The 26,310-nt window shown below is 33.7% G+C and overlaps 1 protein-coding gene and 1 long non-coding RNA gene across 2 annotated transcripts in view; both read left to right on the forward strand.

Annotated features, from left to right (window-relative positions):
- Positions 1–221: 221 nt before the first annotated feature.
- On the forward strand, positions 222–12,862 carry LOC145318154 (uncharacterized). Its single transcript, XR_013879242.1, has 2 exons — positions 222–477; positions 12,749–12,862. It is a non-coding gene; the product is annotated as an uncharacterized LOC145318154 (long non-coding RNA).
- Positions 12,863–12,897: 35 nt separating this feature from the next.
- LOC145315727 (putative G-protein coupled receptor AH9.1) overlaps positions 12,898–26,310 on the forward strand; it is a 48,075-nt gene continuing 34,662 nt past the window's right edge. The window contains exons 1-5 of the mRNA XM_080155762.1: positions 12,898–12,988; positions 14,925–15,053; positions 17,131–17,207; positions 19,689–19,809; positions 21,267–21,359. Of these exons, the coding sequence (XP_080011888.1) occupies positions 14,931–15,053; positions 17,131–17,207; positions 19,689–19,809; positions 21,267–21,359 (414 nt within the window). The 5' untranslated portion in view covers positions 12,898–12,988; positions 14,925–14,930. The remainder of the gene's footprint in view (positions 12,989–14,924; positions 15,054–17,130; positions 17,208–19,688; positions 19,810–21,266; positions 21,360–26,310) is intronic.

Here is a 26,310-nt window from a genome sequence, read left to right on the forward strand (position 1 = left end):
AGCCATGCTTGAAAATATATTCTAATAGTTAGTGTTAATAAAGAAAAGGAGAGGGGGGGGGATAAAATAAAACTGGGCCTAAATGTATTGAGCATGGTTTAACAATATGTATACCATGCAAAATCTCCGAGAGAATTGTGTATTCTCCGCTCACAGACAGAGACAGAGAGAAAATCTCTCGGAATCTCTTCACTAACTCCCCCCTCTCAGTCTATAAAGTAGTTAAAGATTGGTAGCATTTTCTTCACAAATATATAACTTTATTTATATAATTTGGTGCTATATAATCTAAGTTAAAGTGACTTTATAGTGAATTAAAAAGCCATTTATATATAAGTGATTAATTTAATAAAAAAAGTAATGTTGATATTTGTCGCCCTAGCGCTGACAAGTTTACCCGTGACAACAAATTGTCAACTTCTGGTGGCAAATTTTAAGGATAATTCAAGTCAGCCTGACAATCCAGATGTCGTAAAGGTAATACTATTTTAAGCATCGTATTATAGACAGCTTTCCACAGATATTAAGATGAATTATAAGATTAAAACCAGTTTTGATTCTCCGAGGGGACGAAGGCTCAGGCTAATATATCTGTTATTAATTTTAAGATTTTTATTTTGATATTCGTTGAAAATGTCTGTAATACGATGCTATACATGCTTTTTCAGTGTAGCTGAGAACAGGTTATAAAACAGCGGATATTAATCGGTTTCGAAACCAAGCTGAAAAAATAATTTAGTGCATGGTTCGTTAATTTAGGGCTCAATAAAATTATAATAAAGCCAATTAAATAGACAGAGGAAACCCGTTAACATAAAGTCAAATTTTAGGTGCTAACTCATTTGTTTTTAGTATTTTCCTTTTTATAGTTTTGACGTGATATATTTTTTTTAAATCACAATGAAACAGTTAAGCTTTAAGCTAAATAAACTAATAACTTTAGCTTTCAATAATAGAAAAGCTATTCACTTATGTCTTAACTACTCTAAATCTGATAAATAAGTATGTAATTTAGCATCCATATGTCCATTGACCATAAATTTAATAATAAAATCTTTAAAAGACACCAACGATTTATCTGAGTCAAAACAGCATAACAATTGCATAAACAGGCTAACGTCAATTTATTGGTCAGTGACAGAAATGATGCTGTGAGAATAGGTGCAAAAAATATGACGTAACAAAAAAAATTAGCCAATGAGAGGCCGTTATTGACCAATGGCGGCAACGGCAATGGTAGTGGCCGCCATTGGTCAATAACGGCCTCTCATTGGCTAATTTTTTTTGTTACGTCATATTTTTTGCACCAATTTTCACAGCATCGTCAGAAATTACAAAATAAACAAGTTTCATGACGAGCATGTCATGTCATGTCTAAATGTTACTCTTGTACTTTGTATTTTGTGCGATTGTTCAGTTCAGGCTATACTTAAGTCGTCCTAAAAATCATTAATTTTTAGACACTTAGCATTTTTATATATCCGCTTCCTTCACTGACTCACTGACTCTTTCTCTTTAGAGTATATGCTATTAGTTTTTCAAAGCTAAAACAATTTTAAAGAAATTCTTTATCAACATAAATGAGTTATATAATCAATCAAAATTTAGCATAAATAAATATTTAAATCCTATGGTAATAAATGATTGACCGATAGCTTATCATTTAATACCGACATTTCTTTATGCTAAAACATATTTTTTCTCCTGTTTTTTCCCACAGTTCCAAAAAATGAAATTCAATGAAAATTAAATGGTTCTTATGATCAAAAAATTTTCCAATGGGTCTAAAATATTAAATTAAATGAAAAATATATGTGTCATTTAAACCAAAATAATTGGTTCTCATGATCAAAAATTTTTCCCACGTTCTTATTTAAATCACAATGTTTGAAAAAGGCTGTATAAATGAATATTTACTTAAACCAAATATCGCGTTTTTTTTGCAATGGAATATAAATTTTTAGTACTCTAGCTCTAATAGGAGTTGATATTACACTTTTGTTTTAATTACACTTAAAATTAATATAATGATAAAAATCAATAATGATAAAACTGTCTAATATTCGTTGTCTCATATGTAAAGCTTAGCTTTCATGGATGGTTTAATCCTTGTTTAAATAGTTAAGAATGATAGGATTAAATGTCAGAATTTTTTTCTCGTATTTATTCGTATCCGGTGGACAGGAACCGGTTCTCATCCATACAAAAAAACTATGTCTAGCATCGTATTATATCCAGCTTTCTACGAATATAAAAATGTACAGTCATAAGATTAAAACCAGTTTTTTTAGCCGGTGCCTTCGCCACCTCGGGGATAAAAAAACTAGTTTTAATCTCATAATTGTACATTCTATATCCGCGGAAATCCGTTTATAATGCGATGCGAGAAATAACTATTCTCATCCGCTAAAACTTTTTTTTAGATCTATAAATGTATCTTTTTCTTATTAATCTATAAAACATTAGTTTAGAATTACATTTCATTGGCTTAATTTTTGCAAGATTAATGTTCATGTTTTGGTGTAGAGAGAAACCATTACATTTAAGAGATGTCCCTTTGTAGCAGCTAAATTTTTAGTAATATCTACAGCAACATTAGCTACGTATGTTCTATAATAATACAAATGACCAATGATAGGCCAATATACATTTAACTATTGGAAATTAAAATGTTGATTGGCCTATTCATACAAAATTTAAAGAAAGTATATAATTATATTCAAACAGGGCAATAACGGCTAGACTTATAAAATATTAAAATTGTCATGTATTGCTTGATTTTCAGACAGGGGCGTCCAAGCTTTTTTTTTTTGGGGGGGGGGGGGTAAAAATTTTTTAAGGGGGGGGTAATTCGCTTTTTTGGGGTGGGGGTAAAATGGCGCGCGAAGCTTGCCGCAAATTTTTTTTACCCCCCCAAAAATTTTTACCCCGGGGGTAAAATTTGCTTGGGGGGGGGGGGGGTAATTACCCCCCCTGAAATCTGTTGCAGGGGTAAATTTAGTTTTTGGGGGGGGTAATTTAAATTTTATTAAATATATAGTATTAAAAATGCGCGCGAAGCGCGCAAAATTTTTTTTATTAGAGATTTTTTATTTTGGGGGGGGTATTTCCCCCCCAAAATTGTTTGGGGGGGTAAATACCCCCTCCTAAATGGCTGGGGGTGCCTCCTACGTCACCCCCAGGGTAGGGGTAAATTTTAAATGGGGGGGGGGGAGGGTAAAATGAAAAAAACTCGTTTGGGGGGGGGGGGGGGGTAATCGCCCCATTACCCCCCCCCCCCTTTGACGTCTATGTTTTCAGACTCTAATTATTTAGTCCAATTTTAGACCAAAATAAAATTAAGAAACAAACTGAGAGACTTGTTAGGGGCTAGACATAGGAGAAAAGTTACTATGAAAATACGACGAAACCGGCTACTTTGTTCCATAAATTGTTTTGTATGAATACTTGTTTGAGAGACACTCAATTATTGATGGTCAGACTCTTAAGAACTTCACTTCTTAAAAATATTTTAAATTGGAAGTGCACAGTCAGACAACTCTTTATCTGGGTGTGTAAGTAACGAAGGATCTTGCAAACCACGAAACCGATATGTTTCTACTTTACAGTGTTGGTCCTGGGAAGGTTCATAACTATTTTGGTTGAGTGAACCACCTCCCTTCCAAGTGAAATCACTCCTGGAAAAAATGCCTTCACCCCTCCAAAAAAAGCATCGCTCCTAAATAAATTGTTTTGTATGAATACTTGTTTGAGAGACACTCAATTATTGATGGTCTGGCTCTTAAGAACTTCAAGTCTTAAAAATATTTTAAATTGGAAGTGCACATTCAGACAACTCCTACCGCAGGATCTCGCACCTACTGGATCGATATGGTTCTTCTTTACAATGTTGGTCCTTGAAAAGTTTTTTGGGGGAGTGAACCACGACCCTCCCAAGAGATCACTCCTGGAAATGCCCAACCATCCCAAATTCTTTTTTTGCTTTTTTGTTTTTCCAAAATAACTTTTAAAAGAGGAGGGGGGGTCGACTTTCCATCCCCAACCTAAATTGCCCCTAGAGACCTCTATGGGCGAATCTGCTAGTATTAGATATTTTATCAATTCAGAAGTAACTTTTTAGCGTTGGGTTTTCATGCCTTTTCTGAGATTTTTGCTTGCCTCTAAATTTACAGACAAATGATCAGTTTTTTGGTATAATCATTTCTACCAATTTTCCTTAATTTCCTTCATCAATCAAATATCCAAAAGTATGATTCTTAAAAATAGAAACCCACAGAAACACCTTAGGTTTTTTTTCACAATTAGCACAATTCTCAAATCTAAAGAGTGTGATTCTTTTGTTTTTACCTCAGAAAGTGAAACGCAAAATTATAAGATTTATCATATTATTATTGAAAAATTGTCTTTCTATACGATACATGATTTTTCATTATGGTTAAAAACCAACTCTAATCCAGCGGATGTCAATCGGTTTCGAAACCATTTTTTAAAATGGAAATACGACATTTAGAACCTTCATTTGAATTATAACTAGTATTTTTTTTAACATCTTGAAAACTCAAAATCTAAATATCTAACAACATTTGTTTTTAAGAACAAGGAGAGCAATAAACATAAAGGCGAAGCTAGAAATGATTTAATGAAACAATAAGAAATATATGTTTAGTAATGATTATATATGTATTTGTAAAAGTCAAACGAAAATCACCATAAAAACATCTTGAATACAGATATGCTAAGTTTTAAAATACATCCAATAGACATTTTTTAAAATTATTTTCTATAAAGAATTGTAATAGCTCTATATATTTATACTAGCGGATGCGCCCCTAGCATTTAGGGAAATGGAAGCTATATATTCGACGGGATAAGGAAGGGCTGAAAAATAGCCTAAAACCATATAAGGACCTATAAGAAGCTTTACTATAAAGGAGAACCATATCGGTTCAGCGGTTAGCGAGATCCTTCGCTACAGACAAAAAAGCTTACTACTCTATATAATAGGATAGTTTTAACCACCGGATTAAATCGTGATCCCTCTCTGTATCCACTGATGCAAAATTGTGTTTATATAAAAAAAAAAACTAAATAAAAGATTTGTTTCAAGAGGAAAATAAAGGATAAGTGTTCTTAACTGAACTGATACAGTGATAAAGGGATAATACGATGGCCAATAAAATGATCCTCAATGATGAAATACAAAATTACCCCTTCTGTAGATTACAATTAGTTGATGAAACGTTTAAATACAAAACTTCATGCTCAACCAATCAAAATTCAATAAAGTCCCAAAATTGTTAAGCCAACGAATAAAAATATTAAACTTTGGGGACTACAGCAATAAACAGCTCAGTATCCCCTCACACCCTGAAAATGATAACTGTTTAAGAATGAATGAGTTTTCTTGCCAGGGCTTGGCAGCTGCTGCTACAGAAATCCACTCGACCCAAAATAATATTAAGCCTCAAAATTAAATAATTCAAAATTCAGCGATTCTTTACAGTTTACTGTTTCCTATTTTTTATCAGTCTGAGCTGTTTGCGCTTAATCGAAATTCTGTTCAAATGCAGCCACAACCTTAGCTGTTTGCATCAGCCGTAACTCAGAAACTTCTAACCTAAATTTGCAATTAGGTCCTATCTTCATTCGAACATGACAGACTGCCGAGCCTTAGCTTTGATAATAGTTTTTTTTCTGGGAAAATTCAATTGAAAAATGGAATTTTCCTCTCCAATATATTTCTTTCTGTTTTATTTTTAATACAATAATAAATTAGAGTTGCCATGAATGTTGAATTATTTTTCTAAGAAATCTTAATCATGAAATAAATATTTTTATTGCCTAAATCAATCATGAAAAATCATGCCTTGCCAAATGTTTTTCCGTATGTTTGGACACTCAACTTAATGAATCAACCAATCAAAATTCATTAAAAGTTCCCAAAGTTGATGAGCCAACTAATAAGAAAATATTATTTCAAAAATTTGGGGACTAGTATAATAAACAGCCCAATGTCCACTCCCTGCCTGCCTTTTATCTGTCATTTAGAGAGAAAATAGTGAGAAAAAATACTTGCCAGCCATTCCAGAGGGGTAATAAATTGTTTCCACACCACCTTCATATCTACACACAATAGAATTCAATTTCTCATGATGGAGAGCGCGAGACAATTGTCATTTAAACTTATATTTGCCTGGGAGGGTTGGGGACATTGGACTGTTTATTACATTAGTCCCCAAAGTTTTATGATAAAGTTTTCTTATTTGTTGACTTAATAACAACTTTTGATCGGTTGGCTCTTAGTTGAATGTCCAAACGTTTCAGCTACTAATTGTAACCAACAGAAGGGTTAATTATGTGTTGTATCATTGGGTATGTCCATCCATTTATCGGCGATTGTCTTATCCCTTTAGATTCCTGTATATATGCCTTATTTTCTATTTATACATTTCTGTATATTAAATTCAAAGCTTATCTTACTGAAAGATGATTTTCATTTAAGTCATGTTAATATTGTACGTTTTTAGTTTGTAATATTCAAGGATTATCTATCTAATTATTAAATTTATTTGCTTTGAGATTCCTAGTGTGATTGTTTTTGTTGTTAGGACAGGGTACTTAAGTTACACCCATGCCATATAAAGAAAGCTCTTCTTTTGGCGTTAGTCTTTTCTTCATAGTGTGTTCTCATTCTTTAAACTTATTTTACATTTTAGAGTAGTGTATGTCCTATCTTTCAACTTGTATTGTGGTTTGCAACGTGTATATTTTTTATTTAAACTTATTTTGCATTTTAGCGCAGTGTGTTATTTTTCTTTTTACTTTTTTATCATTATTAGTATCCTTTCTTTCAGCTTCTTTTGTATTTTATCATAGTGTGTACTATTTTTACAACTTGTTTTTAGCAAAGTTTGTACTCTTTATCTTAACTTATCTGTATTTTAGCATAGCGTACTATTCATTCCTTCATCTTCCATAAAATTCCAGCATACTGTGTATTCTATCTTTACACTTAATCTTTTATAAGCATAGTGTGTATTAAACGCAATTGAATGCAGTATTTAGGACTTTGTTTATAAAAATGTCATGGCAAACTTATTTTATTTTATTTATATTCAGCTTAATGTAAACAAGAGTATTAGGATTTTTCTGCATTTTATTTTCGCAAGCTTTAAGGTTTCCCTCGAACCAGGGATCTACAGGGATAAGAGAATGGCCGATAAATTGATGTACATCCCCAATAATAATACACAAAAGATAGCCCCTTTTGTAGATTATAAATAGGGGTTGTAACGTCGGACACTCAACTTAATGAACCAACCAATCACAATTCAATGAACCCAAAGTGGTTAGTCAACGAATAAGAAAATGTTATTATATAACTTTGGGTACTAATTTGACAGCCCAATGTCCCCTTCCTCCCTGTCCAAAAACATAATAATTCATGAATGAACACTGAACAGGTTGCAGCTCACTTATTGGCCTCTAACCTAAATTACCAATATATTGGAAACTAGCGGATGCGCCTCTTAGCATTCAGAGGCTTTGTATTCAAAGGGGTAGGGGGGGGAGAGTAGATTTTTTTCTGTCATGATTTAAACTGGGCATTGTTGTTCATTCTATAAATGTCTTTAATTTTAAAGGTACAAATTTTTAAATACTTTGGAGAGTTATGTTATACATAATACATTTGCATATTTTGAAAATAAAAATATTTAATTTTAGCTGGTTTACATATGAACCTTATATACTAGATACAAGTTACCAACACACTTGTAATCAAAGGGGACTATGCAAGAACGAAAGCAAGTGATTTTAAGCACCTTCCTGCTGCGAACCTGAGTATTTTTTCGCTAAATATATGTACTAAATTTATGTTTAATATAGGTATATCGACTAAAAAAAAATGCTTTCACCATGGTTTTATGTGAAAAACGTTTGAAAATATACGTACATTCTGATGAAATATTAGCTAGTGCTTTGTTGAGTTCAAACTGTTGTTTAACAAAAGTAAATTAATTCAATGAAAAAATGTAAATTTATAAAAAAAGAGGTGGTAACTTGTAATATTGTAAATAGTTTAATTGATGTACTTTTGCAATTTACAACATATAATGATTTTTACCATGTTATTTAATTTTGTCTTTTGAACTCAAAAGTCGATATAACTATATTAAATATTTACTAGATTTTAAAAACAATGCACTCAGAAAATGTTTGGTAAAATTTAAAAAAAAATTGGCATTTTTAAAATATCAGAATGAAAATAAATTTGTTATAATTTGTTTTATTTTCAGTAAGTTTTTATACTGCAACAATTTGGTTTGACCTAATTATTTACAAACTTTGAATACTGATGAAAAACAACAATAATTCGGTCATATAGCTCTCACTCAAATCGTTGCCCCTAACCTCTATGGGTTGTTAGTTCAACTAGCGCATCAGCTCGTCGTTGGGAAAGTAATAGGTTCGAATCTCGGACCGACAACGCGTCATTACTAAAGATGTTAGAAATGGTTTCTACGGCTGCTATGTCAGGTGCACGACATAAATAGTTAGATTAAGGGGAATCACTTGGCCCATAAACAGACGCAACTTATCACCATGCACAGTTAGGTCGTACAATCAAATGTTTGGTTGTCTGTTGGATGTTACTTGACCTAATATCTTTGGAAGTATTGCATCCCAATACAAGCGGATAATGCTCTGGATTCTCTTGATGATCACTTAAAAATCAATGAAGAATCTCGCCCTTACGATTTAAGGTATGATAGTCCAACTAAGGATTTTCATTTGGAAAAAATTACAAAAAAAAATTTCCAGCATGGCTTTGACACCGATTAATATCCGCAGGATTAGAACAGGTTCTAAGCCATACTTATGCATGCATAGTATTGTATTACAGACAATTTTACAAGATTATTAAAACTGTTTTCTTTTAATATCGGCGAAATTTTAACTGACAAATGTACGTAAGAAGCCAAGTATCTAAAGGGATAAGACAATAGCCGATAAATTAATGTACATCCCCAATGATGATACACAAAATTACCCCTTCTGTAGATTACAATTAGTGGTTAAAACGTTTGGACACTAAACCAACCAATCAAAATTCAATAACAGTCACCAAAGTTATTGAGCCAACGAATTAGAAAACGTTATTATGAAACTTTTGGGACTAGTGCAATAAACAGCTCAATATCTCCTCCCTTCCTAGTACCCTGTATGGTCTTCATTGTCCCAAGGATAACCCAACCTAACTCCGGAATACAATATTACATTCCATTCACTCCTCCCTCTCTGATGTTTGTTGTAATGATGCAGAGTGTATAAACACAGGGAGGGAGGGGACATTGGGCTGTTTATTAAACTAGTCTCCAAAGTTTTTTTTAATAACGTTTTCTTTTTTGTTGACTCAATATATTTGGGGACTATTATTGAATTTTGATTGGTTTCGTGTCCAAACGTTTTAACCACTAATTGTCATCTACAGAATGGGTAATTTTGTGTATCATCATTGGGGATGTAAATTAATTTATCGGCCCATTAGATCCATGGTTTATTACACTAGTTCCCAAAGTTTTATTATTACGTTTTCTTTTTTGTTGGCTCAACAACTCTGGGGACTATTATTGAATTGAAATTGGATGGTTCATTAAGTTTAGTGTCCAAACGTTTCAACCACTAATTATAATCTAGAGAAGGTGTAATTTTGTGTATCATCAATGGGGATCATTGTCTTATCCCTTTAGATCCCTGGTCTAGACAGATGATATTAATTTAGTTTGACAGAAAGCTAATATACTAAGTACATCTAAGTATGTACAAAAAAAATAGCCATGTCTATAAAACCAGGACTTGACAGCCGCCCATTCTTAAATCTGCTGGCTGCGGCAGCAGAAACTTGCACCTAGAAATAGTTAATTTTTGCAGTCGTTGAAAACAAAGCTCTGGCAATTATAAATTACGATTAAATTTTGGTATCGTGTTTGGCCAGTATACATTGTGGTAAAATACATACTAGCCTACCATCAGTCGGTTGTATTGCATGACGTCATTTTTATTAGGCACTCCTTCTAGTGCTACTATAGAGCATGTGAGTATGGGGTTTGGATTTGTCTTTAATGATAAGATTAATTAACAAGGCTGCGGCTGAAGTGTATAAAACAATAATCATTCATTGTTATTATTATGTTTAAAAACAAAGATGATAACATCCATGCAATCGAAGCTCTGAAATGGTAGTACAAACATAACACTTGCGTCAGTGTCAAAACTGATTCCTGAATAAGCAGAATATAAGTATATAAATTTAAACTAAATTTTAAGTAATTTTATTGCAAAACTGATTAAGGACATACCTACATTTTTTCGACTTGATTACAGAGAAGCTTTGCATGTAATACTCTACTGTGTTGTCCTAGGAATCATTATTCCAAAAATCAGATGAATAGGATAATTGTATCACATGAAAAATTGTTGTCAAAAATGATAAGTTTAACAAGGCTGCAGCTAAACAAGCTGAACTATATAAAACAATTCCTATGCATTCATGCATTATCATATCCGTAGATTGAATAAATGTATATCCAATATTGAACATGTTAGATTTTACCTAAAGACTGCGGCCTAACACGTAGCATATTTGATTGTACTCGGATAGGTAATGTGTTAGAATACCGGCCTAAAACTAAGTTATAACTAAAGTCAGATAACAATTAGATTTTTAGAATTCGTTACAATTAACATGTACAGTCAGAACTTCCAGACAAAGGTCGTAAAATCAATGGGAGGGGTGTCTAGGACATTTGGTTTAGAAATAATGAACTTACTTGGTTAAGTGTAAGAATTTGTTAAGAATTTATACCCAGGGATCTAAAGGGATAAGACAATGGCTCATAAGTTGATGTACATCTCCAATGATGATAAACAAAATTATCTCTACTGTAGATTAGAATTAGTAGTTAAAAAATTTTGGACACTCAACTAAATCAACCAACCAATAAAAATTGAATAAATTTAATAAATAAGAAAATGATTTTAAAAGAACTTTGGGACTAGTGTAATAAACAGTCCAATGTCCACTCCCTGTCTGCGTTATTCCTCTAACCATGTTTTTAAAAAGTTATGGAACGAACAATTATTAGTCATTGTACATACAGAAAAATGAAAAAAATAATGCGCCACAAAAAGTAGATGAATTTAGTTAAATGATGGTTTTGATAAAGTTAGTGTGAATCATTAATCTCCTCTCTCTCAGAGGTTTACTCAAAGGATTATAATAAACATTTGTATTCAACGAAATCCATTAAGTTTTCTACCATTCTATATACATTATACATACACTAGTGGCTTCGCCCCTAGCCTCTAGGGGCTTTGCCCCAAGAGGTATAATTACATCTTCTATTACTTACCCAGCAGAACGGATCACAAATTTTCGCACCTACCCAGCAGGAAAACATTTTGTGATTAAATTCGCAAAATTCGTAAAATTCGTAAATTTCGTAAAATTTGTAAATTTCGTAAAATTCGTAAAATTCGTAAAATTCATAAAATTCGTAAAATTCGTAAAATTTGTAAAAAAAAAAAAAAAAAAATGGGGGGGGGATTTTTTTGTTTTTAAGGGGGTTGGGGGTGTCCCACCCCCCAAGAAAATAGCTTAAAACCACCGCAGGACCTATAGGTATATACCCTTAAGAGTAGAATCCGATCGGTTCAGTGGTTACCGAGATCTTAAGCTTCAGACGGACAGACGGACAGACCGACAGACAGACGGACAGACAGACATCGTTCTACTTTGTATTATAGATATAGGTGCAAGGGATATGGTAACAAGATAATTTAATTTCCAGTACGGCTTAGAAACCGATTAATATCCGTTTGTTTAGAATCTCAGCCATACTGAAAAATCCTGTATTATAGTACCATATTACAGACAATTTACCACGAATATTAAAATTTTAAAAATTAAATCGATACCAGTTTTGTTAAGCTGGGCCTTTGGCACAACGTGCCATAAAAATGGTTTTAATCTTATATTTTTTTCTTCATTCTAATATCAACAGAAAGCTGTCTATAATACGATGCGATAAATAACTTTTTTTGGAGGGGGGTATAATTTTCTGCAAGGACGATTTCTCTAGGGAGGGTGGTAGTACCCCTCTCCAAAACAGTTTTAAACCTTCCTATGACCTATGAAAAGGAGAGCCCTCAGTACAGAAAGACACACAGACGCAAATTCTGTTACTTTATCATAATTGTATAATTTTAGATTCGTCTGTATGCTCACAGTGCTGTAGCCCTACACATAGTTACCGTTTCCCCCAAAACATACAAAATATAAAAGTAGCTAAAAACCTGCTTTAAAGCAGTCCGAACTACATAGATGTTTTAACTTAATTATGCTCCATTGGGATGGGAATATTGACAATAATTTTCAACCTTCTATCTTTCACCGAGAAAATTTCAAATTATAGGATAGCTGCGCTACTAAAAATTTATAATTTTAGGTTCATGTGTATGCCCACAGTGCAATACCTCTGCCCATAGTTACTGTGGGCATCACTGGAAAATATAAAAATAGCTAAAAACCTGCTTAAAAGCTGTCCGAAGAAAATGGCTGTTTTTATAGTCTATTATGCTTCATATTGATGGGAATGTTGACAAGAACTTTCAGCCTTCTATCTTTCATAGGAGGCAAGAAATTTCAAATTAAAGGATAGCTGCGCTAATAAAAATATAATTTCAGGTTCGTGTGTATGCTCATAGTGCAGTAGCTCTGCCCATAGTTACCGTGGGCATCACTGGAAATCTTCTCAGCTTATGGGTTCTGAGCAGACCAAATCTAAAGGTAACCTTATAATAAAGTAACAGGGTGTCTGTCTGTCTATCTGTGTATGCCCACAGAGCAGTAGCTCTGCCCATAGTTACCGTGGGCATCACTGGAAATCTTCTCAGCTTATGGGTTCTTAGCAGACCAAATCTAAAGGTAACCTATAATAAAGTAAAAGGGTGTCTGTCTGTCTGTCTGAAGCTTAAGATCTCAGTAATCACTGAATCGATTGGGCTATACTCTTCAGGGAATATACACACAAGTCCTATGATGGCCTAAAACTTCTCTTAAAAGCACAATTGAAGCTCAGTCGTTGATGACTTTATTTTATAAATTCATGTACAGAGGTGGATTCTTAAAAAATCAAGCATCACTGAATCGGCTATGGTAGCCATATCACAAAATTTTATTTTGTACAATTTTTAGAAAAGTGTTCTAAAATCAAAAAAGGGTTATTAACATAAGATTTTAATATTTATTTAATTTTGTAGATTTTTATATGATTTTAGAGGATTTCTTGGCGACTATTTTTAAAGAATCCACCTCAGATATAAAGACAACCTTGATCTTTATTTTCCTCCAGACATAAATGTGTAAAGTCTAGAATCACCTTATAAATCATATTATATTACAATTATGTGCTTAACAATGTTGAAAATTGTATAAAAAGAACATTCTCTCTGTATCAGTGTATAGTGTATATCAGGGAGGGAGGGGACATTGTGCTGTTTATTACACTAGTCCCCAAAGTCTTATAATAACGTTTTCTTATTCGTTGGCTAAAAAACCTTGAGGACTTTATTTGTTAGTTCACTAAGTTGAGTGTCCAAACGATTTAACCACCAATTCTAATCTACAGAAGGGATAATTTTTAATTTTTTCTTTGTCTTCATTGGGGATGTACATCAATTTATAGGCCATTGTCTTATCCCTTTAAATCCTTGGATGTCTATGTTGAATCTTATTTCAGAGCTATGTTATAAAATCTTATTATAAATAATTTAATATTTTTAGTATTCATTAATAACAATTATTTCTAAATTCTATTTTTAAATTAAAACTTAAGAATGCTCTTTAAGAAGTTTCCTCACTTAAAATGAAAATTAATTAATTAAGTTTAATTATGAAGATAAACAAAATCAAAAAGAAAAAAATGCTAGAGAACTCAGGGGCGCATCCTTTAGTTATTTAAAAAGAAAAAAATAACAAAGAATCTTTGCTATCAAAATGGATATAGAATATACGTGGATATCATAAAAGTGGAAATTTAGGTTGCTAACATGGACATCATTTATTGGTCAGTTCGTTTAATCAGTAGCAAGGTAGGGGTTTGAGGTAAAGAGGGTGAATGGAAAGTATCGGTATTTTAGCCAGCTATGAGTTTACTTTATTTAGAATACTTGATAATCTTGTGAAAGATCCATACAGTAATATAAATCCATTGCTATAGAAAATAAATTTAACATTTCTTATAAAAATATATACTCTATTCTTTGGTGTCCATTTACAATTTTCCTATATCTGGTTCCATTTTACCATTAAATGTAAAAAGCCTCAAATATTTGGAAATATATGGAAATTTTTTGATATTATTTCTTTTACTACAAGTAAGGCACAATGGAACTATTATTACATGGATCTTACATCAGATTTTTATGTTCCCTAATAAAGTGAAACTTGTAGTAATCTTAAATAACTACCCCCTCCTCTCCTACTGGATGGATGAACTGATCAATAAATGACAGGGGAAATAGAAATGTAATTGGCGAAAATTTTTCCCAAGTCATAATATCCACGTATTTCTTCATCTCTTTAAAGAGGGGGGGGGGGGGGGAGGAAACGAATTGGTTTTCATTTTCTTTTTTTCATGAAATATTATTTTTTTATCATTCCTACTACTACAGAAAATCAAACAAAATAATGCTCTGGTTCTTATTGAAGTCCTAGCGAGGCATTTTTAAGAGTTCCATCTTTTTTTAGACCAGAACATTCCATTTGTTTCTTATTATTAATAGCCGTTTCTGTGCTTATTTAAAATCTTTACGAATAGTCAGATTAAAACTATTCTGTATTTATTGATTATTATTTGCAGGGAGTGATGTACATATACCTGCGAGGCTTGGCGGTGAGTAACCTGTGTGTGCTGATAGCTGCTGTACCTGCCCTCAGGGACATATCTCATGGTCTACCTGGCGGTCACTACTTCACCGCCATCTACCAGGCAATTCAGCTACAAAATCACTCTTTAATACAATGCTAAAAAATTATACTAAATTATTCAACCTGAATTAGAACCGGTTCTCAACCATACTTAAAAATCATGTATAGTATCGTATAACTGACAATTTTTCACGAAGAAATTTCGCAAAAAAGGATTGCAAATATATTGTTTCCTATTATGTAAAACTATAGATAACCCAACAATAACCCAGACTATTACCTGGATCTAGTGTAGGGGACCTTTTTTCTTTCTGCTCTTTTGTAGCGACTTGGTTGTGTTAATATTTGGCTTATATTCAAAGGCCAAATTGAATGTCGGCACAGGGTCCAAGTTGTGGGAACTCACAGATATTTAACCCCTTCCCCTATATTGTTTCAATTAAATTTACCATTATCATAATCGCCATTCAAGATTTTTTGACAACCATTTATAACTTTAGTTCTATTTCATTTCAACGTTAGAATGTTAAAACCATAAAAATATCATTTTTCAACAAACTGATTGAAAAAGGATAAAATTTAAACAATTAATTTTATTTCGCACAAAATAAATTGATATTTGCAAAAGCATAGAAACCAATTCCTATTTACATTCAATTTTAAGGAAATTCATGGCTTTACTGTTTGCTTTCAACAATTGTTTGTCAGGGATATAAAGGGATAAGACGAATTTATTTACATCCCCCATGATGATACACAAAATTATCCCTTCTGAACATCACATTAAGTTGTTAAACGTTTGGACACCAAACTTAATAAACAAAATTCAATAAAAGTCCCCAAAGTTGTTAATCCAACGAGTGAGGAAATCTATAATACAAAGTAGCTTGATGTCTGTCCGTCCGTCCGTCCGTCTGAAGCTTAAGATCTCGGTAACCACTGAACCGATCAGATTCTACTCTTCAGTGTATATACCTGTTGGTCCTGCGGTGGTTTTAAGCTATTTTCTTGGGGGGTGGGACACCCCCAACCCTCCAAAAAATCCCCCCCCCCATTTTTTTTTCTTTTTTTACGAATTTTGCGAATTCGTTATTTAATCGAGAAAATGTTTTCCTGCTGGGTAGGTGCGAAAATTTGCGATCCGTTCTGCTGGGTAAGTAATAGAAGATGTAATTATACCTCTAGTGTTATAATAAAGCTTTGGGGACTATTATAAAAAACAACCCAATGTCCCGTCCCACCCTGATTGTTTGTGCTTCACTGCTCAGCTTCAAAGGAATTCCCATTCAATACAAATAAATACAGGATGGTGCAAATAAAATTAAAAGTTATCAATAGATAAGAGAATGTACTTATTTAGTTTATTACCTAGCTGGCGGCTATGCTCCTAGAGGCCTAAATGGGCCCTTGAGGGGGGAGGATGATTTTTGGCGATTTCCTTTGGAAGGGTGGTTATACTCTCCTCAAAAATCGCTATAAACCTTACCAGAACCTATGGGAAGCTACACTGTAAAGGACAACCATATCGGTTCAGATGGTAGCGAGATCAATCTGTACAGACACACAGATATCCTGTTACTTTTATAAAAGGAGCAAGTGATATTTTGATATTTATTCAACCGTTAAAATATTACAATTAGAATTAGTTGATTTTTAATGAGCAGTTACTATAAACTTGTATTATAAAGTTGTAACACATTTTTTTCCCAGTTAACTTAACTTTTGTCGGATTAGATCTTTGTTTTGGCCTATAACTATTTTTTTATGGAACACCCTGTACTTATTTAAAGCACATCATGTACAAATATAATATAGACGATTCAAAATCGACTTATTAAATATTTTTCCTCATAACCTCATTCACTTATTTTTTACTTTATTACCCTTTTTCCTTATATGCAAACTTTTAGTTCCAAAGATTTCTTATTCTCAACAACTTTGGGGACTCTTGTTGAATTCTTATTGGTTGGTTCAATAAGTTTAGTGTCGAAACGTTAGGGGTGATTTTGTGTACTATGATTGGGAATGTACATCAATTTATCAGCCATTGTCTTATCCCTTTCGATCTTTGCATATAAACACATTTTATACAGGATTTTTAAAGGTGTTATAAATGTAGCTAAATTAAATATGTGCAGGCTCACTTCAAGATACCGTTGATCAACGCCTTCATGTCCAGCTCTGTCTACATCATCATGTGTATGACGGTTAACAGGTAAGAAAACAGGTTGGGATGAAGGTGCATTTTTTTAGATAGAGGGGCTATCGGAAAGTGTCAAGTGTGACGTCATAAAAATACGTCTAAAAAGGAAGGATGAGAGGAGAAGTGAGAAAGGATACCCTTTAAAAAAAAAGATGGATAAAAGACGTATTTGTATGACGTCACACATGACACTTTCCGCTGTCCCTAGGTAGAGTAATCTTGGGTTGTAGGAGGGTAGGTGTAGATATCCCACTTAAATAACTAGCTTAATTTCAAACCCACGAATGAGCATAAGATTTGGTCTGTCGTTTAAAAAAAAAAGTTATATTCATATTAATTAAAAAATCACAAAACCTTTTACATAAAATTAATGTGTTAGTCTTTTGTAGTATTACCGGCAGACCAACAAATATAGAAAGGGAATATAAACAAATTCAGCCGCCTACCTTAAGCAGCACCCGAGATAATAACTTCTTCTTTATTTCGTTTCTTTCAGACGGGCAGACATACTCTTAGTATTATAGAGTGGCTTCGCTACTAAAAACCATAAAATGAAATTTAAAAGGTGTAGAAAGGAGAAAAGTTTATCTTTTTCACAGTTTGAAACAACCAAGTTGAGTTTGTAAATCTGTGTAAATGTTGATAAGAACTTGTTCAATTTGTTTGCCTGGTAGTTCAACATAAAATAAAATCTTTTCCTATTGTACTTGTACTAAATGATCTTAATAGTTATTTATCGCATCGTATTATAAACAGCTTCCCTCGGATATCAAAATAAAAAATTTTAAGATTAGCTTCTAGGGGCTAAAGTTTTATATTTGGTTGAAAATTGTCTGTAATAAGATTCTGTACATAATTTTACAGTATGGAAAACAGGTTCAAATCCAGCGGATAATAATAGGTTTCCAAACCATACTGAAAAATTACTATTAGATGATTTTTTTTTGGATAATAGGTACTTGATTTTCTTATCACATTGAAGAACTATCTCGGAAAAAAAGAACAAAAGACGTAAATTGATGCTCAATTAGGCCATTCTTTACAAACTGAAAGTTTTAAATTTAAGGAAAATATTATTATAAAATTATAATTCAAATTTGCGCATACAATAACAAGGATGACTGTATAAATGCAAAAAAAAATTTGTACAGTCTCAGCCGTTGGTCCTGGTGTAATTTTTTAGAGGAATAACCGCTAAAATTGGGGTCCGTTTTGCTGATGCCAAATTTAAAGCAGCAATAATTCCAAGGCATGATCGACTTTCAGAGTGGTTGCAAGTTTGCCTGGAATAATTAAGATTTATCTGCGGCTTTAAATTGTAATCTCGTGGTATACAAATATGTAGGACAATAATATTGTTAAAAATGATAGCAGAAATAGTTATTTATCGCATCGAATTATAAACAGCTTTCCGCAGATATAAAAATGTACAAAAACAAGATTAAAACTTGTTTTAATATTATGATTGTATATTTTTATATTGGTAGAAAACTGGATAAAATACAATACGATACATGATTTTTCAATATGGCCTAGGACTGGTTCTAAAGCAGTGGATAATAATCGGTTTCGTAGCTATACTGGGATAATTAAGATTTATCTGCGGCTTTAAATTGTAATCTCATGGTATACAAATATGTAGGACAATAATATTGTTTAAATGATGGCAGAAATAAATATTCTGACATATATGCATAAATCTACCTTTTAGCTCGAGTTACAAAACCATTAAGAAACGTAACCTAGCACATTGGAAATCAAATAGTGGCTATTTTTGTTCCTTTTTTTTCTTGTATAAAACAAATAAATTTTAGTAAGGAATTAGTATTCTTATAATAAAGTAACAGGATGTTTGTGTGTTTGTATGTTTGTACTGAAGGATCTCGCTAACCGCTGAACCGATCGGGTTCTCCTTAACAGGGTAGATTCTCATATGTCCTAGGAAGGTTTATAACTATTTTGGGGGAGGGTACCACCACCCTCCCTAAAGAAATTAAATTTTTTAAAATTTATCGATTTTAGAAAGAGAGTTCAACGAAAAATAAACGTCAAACGTAAAAAAACCCATATTTTAAATATATAATAAAAACATTTAAAGTGCCACTAGAGGCCTCTAGGGGCGTAGCCGCTAGTTCTTATATTAAGTAACAAGAAGCTTGTAAGTCTTTTTGTACCAATGATCTTATTGATTGTTGGACTGATATGGTTTTCCTTTACAGCAAAGCTTCGCCTAGGCCCTCTGAATGTTTATAACTATTTTGGAAGGGTACGACAATCTTATAAGAGAAATCGACCCACAAAAAATAATTTCTGCTTTTTAAATCTAAAATTGAAATCGGGGGAGGGGTCGACTTTTCCCTCCCCCAACTTAAGGTGTCTAGAGGCCCGAACTCCTATCAAAGACGTGTAAGAATTTTGTTATAGATAGACTAAAATGTAGACCCACATCTAGCTTTTTTTAGGATAAAGTTTTCTAAAATTCAATTTGTTTAGGTTTTGTTCCATGTGGAAACCAGATTTATTCCGACGATACCACACCTGGACCACAGCTGTCATTTCTATTTCTCTCTGCTTTGTGTTTAGTTTGCTGCTACATGTGCCCCTCTGTCTACAGGTAGGTACCATACCTGCACAACAGCTGTCATTTCTATTTCCCTCTGCTTTGTGTTTAGTTTGCGGCTACATGTGCCCCTCTGTCTACAGGTAGGTACCATACCTGCACAACAGCTGTCATTTCTATTTCCCTCTGCTTTGTGTTTAGTTTGCTGCTACATGTGCCCCTCTGTCTACAAGTAGGTACCATACCTGCACAACAGCTGTCATTTCTATTTCCCTCTGCTTTGTGTTTAGTTTGCTGCTACATGTGCCCCTCTGTCTACAGGTAGGTACCATACTTGCACAACAGCTGTCATTTCTATTTCCCTCAGCTTTGTGTTTAGTTTGCTGCTACATGTGCCCCTTTGTCTACAGGTAGGTACCACACCTGGCCTCTCTGTCTACAGGTAGGTACCACACCTGGTCACTCTGTTTACAGGTAGGTACCACACCTGGCCACTCTGTCTAGAGGTAGGTACCACACATGGTCACTCTGTCTACAGGTAGGTACCACACCTGGCCACAGTGTCTAAAACAAGGTACAAACCTAGTCACTCTGTCTACAGGTAGGTATCACACCTGGTCACTCTGTCTACAGGTAGGTACCACACCTGGTCACTCTGTCTACAGGTAGGTACCACACCTGATCACTCTGTCTACAGGTAGGTACTACACCTGGTCACTCTGTCTACAGGTAGGTACCACACCTGATCACTCTGTCTACAGGTAGGTACTACACCTGGCCACTCTGTTTACAGGTAAGTACCACACCTGATCACTCTGTCTAAAGGTAGGTACCACACCTGGTCACTCTGTCTACAGGTAGGTACCACACCTGGTCACTCTGTCTACAGGTAGGTACCACACCTGGTTACTCTGTCTACAGGTAGGTACCACACCTGGTCACTCTGTCTACAGGTAGGTACCACACCTGGTCACCCTGTCTACAGGTAGGTACCACACCTGGCCACTCTGTCTAAAGGTAAGTACCACACCTGGCCACTCTGTCTACAGGTAGGCACCACATCTGACCACTCTGTCTACAGGTAGGTACCACACCTGGCCACTCTGTTTACAGGTTGGAACCACACCTGGCCAATCTGTTTACAGGTAAGTACCACACCTGGCCACTCTGTTTACAGGATAGTACCACACCTGGCCACTCTGTTTACAGGTAGGTACCACACCTGGCCACTCTGTTTGCAGGTATCATACCTGGACCAAAGCTGTTATTTCTATTTCACAAGCTTTACTTTTAGAAATCTCCACAGTCTTCTACATGATTTTGCATTGGGAAAGGAATGGGTAAAATGTGCTTATCAATGGTTACTGAAATTTTACAATTAATCTTTGCATTTTCAATTTTAGTTTTAAAAAGAAAAAGTAATTTTTTTATGGGCGAGATCATTCGTTAAAGACAGACAAGCACACACACATAGACAAACGGAAATCATATAAAGATATATTAATATTTAGAACACAGTTGTTGAGACTGTAGAGGCGAATGATTCCAAGATTAGTTATGACTGGGCGGAAAATGACAATTTAACTGAATCATACCCTTTTAAGGTGAGCTCTAAAAGAAAGTAAAGTCAAAGTTACATTAAGCTGAATACTGAATAAAATCTTTGCTGATATTGTTGTTGTTGTAGCCCTGATTCTCTGTTAGGATTTAGGATTTAGGAGTTAGGATTTAGGGTTGGTTGCGAGAATCCTTTGTTCAATCTTAGATTGGTAAGCTTCACGCATGTATTGCATGCTACATTTCAAGCTGACCAACAATTCTCTTGGGAGCTACTCAATTATTACATCACCATAGCCTTATTGAGTATGGCAGTTGCTCTATTTTAGACCACTCAGGAAGGAGAGAAAGCATAATTTATTTGCTATATTTTTTGAGTCCTACAAACCTCCCTCCTTAAAACCTGCATTCATAACAGAGAAGGTTGCGTGATAGTGTATTTGAGAAATTGCGAATTAATTTGTCATTGAACCACTACACTATGGAACAGACGCCCTGTAGAAACTTAGATACTTTCTTTAGCATTAGTTATTTCAGTAAAATTCAAGTGTCAGATTGAAATGAGGTATTTTTATTTGTTAAGAATTGCTTTAGTTATATAACCTAGGAATTAGAATTCATACCTTCCCAAAAACTTTATTGAATAGTCTAATAACGTCTTTTAAGACACTGTCATTTTATTGAAAGAAAATTTGTTTACGTTGTTTTACTAAATAAAAGTACCTTGACGTATAAATAGTTTCCAAAAAAATATTAAATAAAACAAAGGTGACAACATTCATCAAAGCGAAGTTAAATGTAGTCTATCTGTCGTAAAATTTCTAGTATTTTATAAATAAGGACAATGTACAAACATTTATTCAGCTTTCCGCGGATATTAAAATGAAAAAAAATTAAGATTAAAATCAGTTTTATTCCCTCCGATTTTTATTATATTGCTCATGGAAAAATGTCTATAATTCGATGATATACATGATTTTTCAGTATGGCTGAGAACCGGTTCTAATTTAGCGGACATTAGTCGGTTTCGAAGCAATACTTGAAAATTAATTTATTGCCCTCAGAGTCAGAACAATATTTCCTAATTAAAAGTGTTAAAAATCACCTAAAAATGCGTTTAGAGCTATCTATATCGTACGACAACGGACCCACCCTAAATCTAGAAAAGAATTGTTTTTAATCTAAAGAAAGAAATAAGAAAATTCCTATATTATTCATAATATATTTTTTCTTGAAAGAAGAATAGTTATTTCTCGTGTCGTATTATAAACGGCTTTCCGCGGATATAGAATGTACAATTATAAGATTAAAACTAGTTTTTTTAGCCCCGTGGTGCCGAAGGCACCGGCTAAAAAAACTAGTTTTAATCTTATGATTGTACATTTCTATATTCGTAGAAAACTGGATATAATACGATGCTAGACATAGTTTTTTCGTATGGATGAGAACCGGTTCCTATCCACCGGATTCGAATGAATACGAGAAAATCTATTATTTAAGAAAATAAAAATGGTCTTCGGGCGAACTTGGTTTTCCTTACCTCCCTATGATACTATTTCCAGAGTTTTTGTGCTGTTTATTACACTAGTCCCCAAAGTTTTATAATAAAGTTTTCTAATTCGTTAGATCCACAACTTTGGGGACTTTTAATGAATTTCGATTTGTTGGTTTATTGAGTTGAATGTCCAAATGTTCCAACCACTAATTGTAATCCACAGAAGGGATAATTTTGTCATTGGGGATGTACAACAATTTATCGGCCATTGTCTTATTCCTTTCGATCCCTGTACAATTTCGCATAAAATGGTTTCAATATAATTAACCCTTAACGGTCGGGGGGGGGGGGGGGGGGGCGTTGAACGCCCCCCCATCCGGTTTTTTCTATCTCATTTTCTGTGTGTGAAAGATAAAGAGCCCAAACTGCGTGACTTTTTAAGTATGGGTGTAACACATAACTGAGAGTTGGAATTTTTCGAATATCTCCATCCTGGCGGGCACAGGATGCCAGCAAACCTGGCAGGGTCATCCAGGTAAAGAGCAAAAATATTTTTTTGACTAAAACAAAGCATTTTATCATACCAAAATACTAAAATATCCTCTAGTAGTACATCCTTATATGAAATACAGGAGTTCAAGTCACTTTCAGGTTCCAGGTATGATCCTGCAGGTCCTGATCCTCCAGGTCTCCAGAAATCTTTAAAAGGCTCCTGTGGCCGCAATTTTTGACTTAGAGACTTCAAATTTTAAACTTAAGCTTTTCTTATCTGTCTATATAACGTATTAAAATTTCATAAAAATTCGCCGCCGTTTTTCCGCCGACCGCCGACTGCGGCGGCTGGCAGCTGTCAAGTACAGCTGCGGCCGCTGAAATTTATATTTTGATATTTCTAATGTAAAATTTACATAAAGATAAACATTTTCTGGAAAAAAATTTATCTTCTAGCTTCAAAAATAAGAAAATTACAGCCGTTTGAAATTTTTTAGTAAAAAAAGACCTAAAAACAAAGGTTGTAAAATAAAAGGGTGAAGGAAGCAAAAATTGACTTAGACTTATAAAAAGACGGAAATTCACTATCAAACAGGGGACTTGCACAAAAAAATTTAATCCTCTAGCTCTATTGGGAACTGAGATAATGAGGGGGGGCGTTGAACGCCCCCCCCCCCCCGACCGATTAAGGTGCGGCAAGGGGCCCGACTGTTAAGGGTTAAGGATAATAATCTTAAAAACTTGCGAGGCCTAATTTTATTTTTCCTGAGCTGGATCTTTAAATCATTTTAGTGGTGAGCCAGATCGGGGTGCGCCGATTTTCAGCTAATCACAGCGCGGCATTTCATAAAATGCTGTGCTCTCATTGATTGGTGGAAAGTTGGCTCACCCCGATCTGGCTCACCACTAAAATGATTGAAAGATTTAGCTCTGGACTTTAAAATTTCTCTAAAATCTTGATTGGTTTGTTTAAACTAACAATGTTGAAACTTTTCATTTTGTGATTTTAATCATCAGAACGGGTTGGTGATGACGCTTAAGGTCTCCTAAAGTTCCCTGATAAAATCCTTATTTATGAAAGCATTAATTAATCTTTTATTTACTAGCCCCTAACTTGTGATATTTACACCAATTTACACAAAAAGGCTTCAATTGAAACAAGTAAATATCAGTTTAACAAGGATGACAACATAAGGCGTTGCGGAGCCGTTTGATTTTGTTGCGGCTCCGGCTCCGCGGACCCGTCTGTGATAATGGCGGCTCGGGCCTAAAATCAAGAAAAACTCGACATATTTTTTCCCCCACGTCTATTTTTGACTTTTGAAGGTTTTAAAAGTTCAATTTTTGATAAAAATGGACTTGAAAAACTTAAAAGGGGCATTTGCACATGACAAAACAGAGTTACCAAATTATAATTTATAAATAAAAACTCTTTGTTTATCTAGTCCAGAGCCAAAGCCGTTTTTTAACGAAAATTACGGCTCCAGCTCCGGCTCCAGCAAAATATAGCGGCTCCACGGCTCCCGACTCCGGCTCCGCAACCTGTAGGTCAAACAAAAATTAGCATTTGTAGAGTGTTAGAACTGAATAATCGGAATATTAGTGTATAAAAATCGAAACAAAATTGTAAGTATATTTGTTGAAAACTATTGAAATACAAGATTAATGTTTTAGGACATACTTACATTTTTAGGACTTGATTATATAGATGCTTCGCTTAGAGCATTGCACTTTGTTGTCTTAGGAATCGGTGTTTCAAAAATTAGATCAATCGGATAATCATATCACATAAAAAATTGTAATTTAAAAGTTTAAAAATCAATATGTTTAAAATGGACATACGGACATTCTGATTAACGATTATAGAGATGCTAAATCGTACCTAACTACTACAGGAATTTAACATGCAAAGTTCGAAATCGATAGGACAATTTTAACATGTATAAAACCTTTCTTTTCAAATTTATTGCTAATATTATTTTATTATTTAAAAAACACCCTGTAATTGAATACTCGCGAGGTATTCAGGTAAAAACAAGATAAGTTCAGGTTTTCCTTTCCTGCACTATATACAAAAATCTGGTATATTCTAGTCAGGCTTAATTTGTTCATTTTCTTTTTAATCACACCGCCATAGAACAAAATATTTAGATAATTAACCTTTTCCAAGAAATTTAAAATTAGTTTATCAACACATATTTTATACTTTTTGATATCAGTGATGTAAAGGAGATAAATGTAAACAAGGATTAAAACATCTTTAAGTAGCGAAGAAAAAAAAGTAATCTTTTGGATAAACGGATAAATTGAGTTAAATAACAGATGTTCAGTTGTCATAACACATAAAAGAGAGAGTATATGCAAAAACGCAAAGAAAATCACGAAACCTTTAAAAAATAAGGCTTATGTTTTTTAAAGCATGGTCAAAAGATAGACGGACAAAACAGTCACGGGAATCTTCACTCAGCTGTCTATCTTCAATAACACAGCCGATAAAATCACATTTTCTTGCAGCGTTACAGACTGACTTACGAATAGACAAATTAACATGTTGAAGTTTTTAATTCAAATTTAAAACTAGAATTTTCTTGTTCGGCAGTGTATTTTTAACCGAGGCTAAGAATAACATGTTTTTTTAATATTCGATTTCTTTAGAATTAATATTCATCCTCAAGTCTCTAATTACCTTGTGTGATAAAAAAAACAAGGACGATTACATTGCCAATATTGGCAAATTTCAGGAAGGCAGGGGACATTGGGTATTTTATCATACTAGTCCCCAAAGTTTTTAATAACGTTTTTTGTTAACGACTTTGGGCACTTGTTTTATTGGTTGGTTCATGAAACTGTGTGTCAAAACGTTTTAACCACTAATTGTTATTTACATAAGGGGTAATTTTGTGTATCATCATTGTGGATGTACATCAATTTATCGGCCATTGTCTTCTCCCTTTAGATCCCTGGGCAAAGGTGTTTAAAATAAATAGAATGACAGACGCAAACACTTATTG

The sequence above is a fragment of the Acartia tonsa genome, chromosome 4 (assembly GCF_053477335.1).
Source record: "Acartia tonsa isolate MP-2025a chromosome 4, ASM5347733v1, whole genome shotgun sequence".
NCBI lineage: Eukaryota > Metazoa > Arthropoda > Copepoda > Calanoida > Acartiidae > Acartia > Acartia tonsa.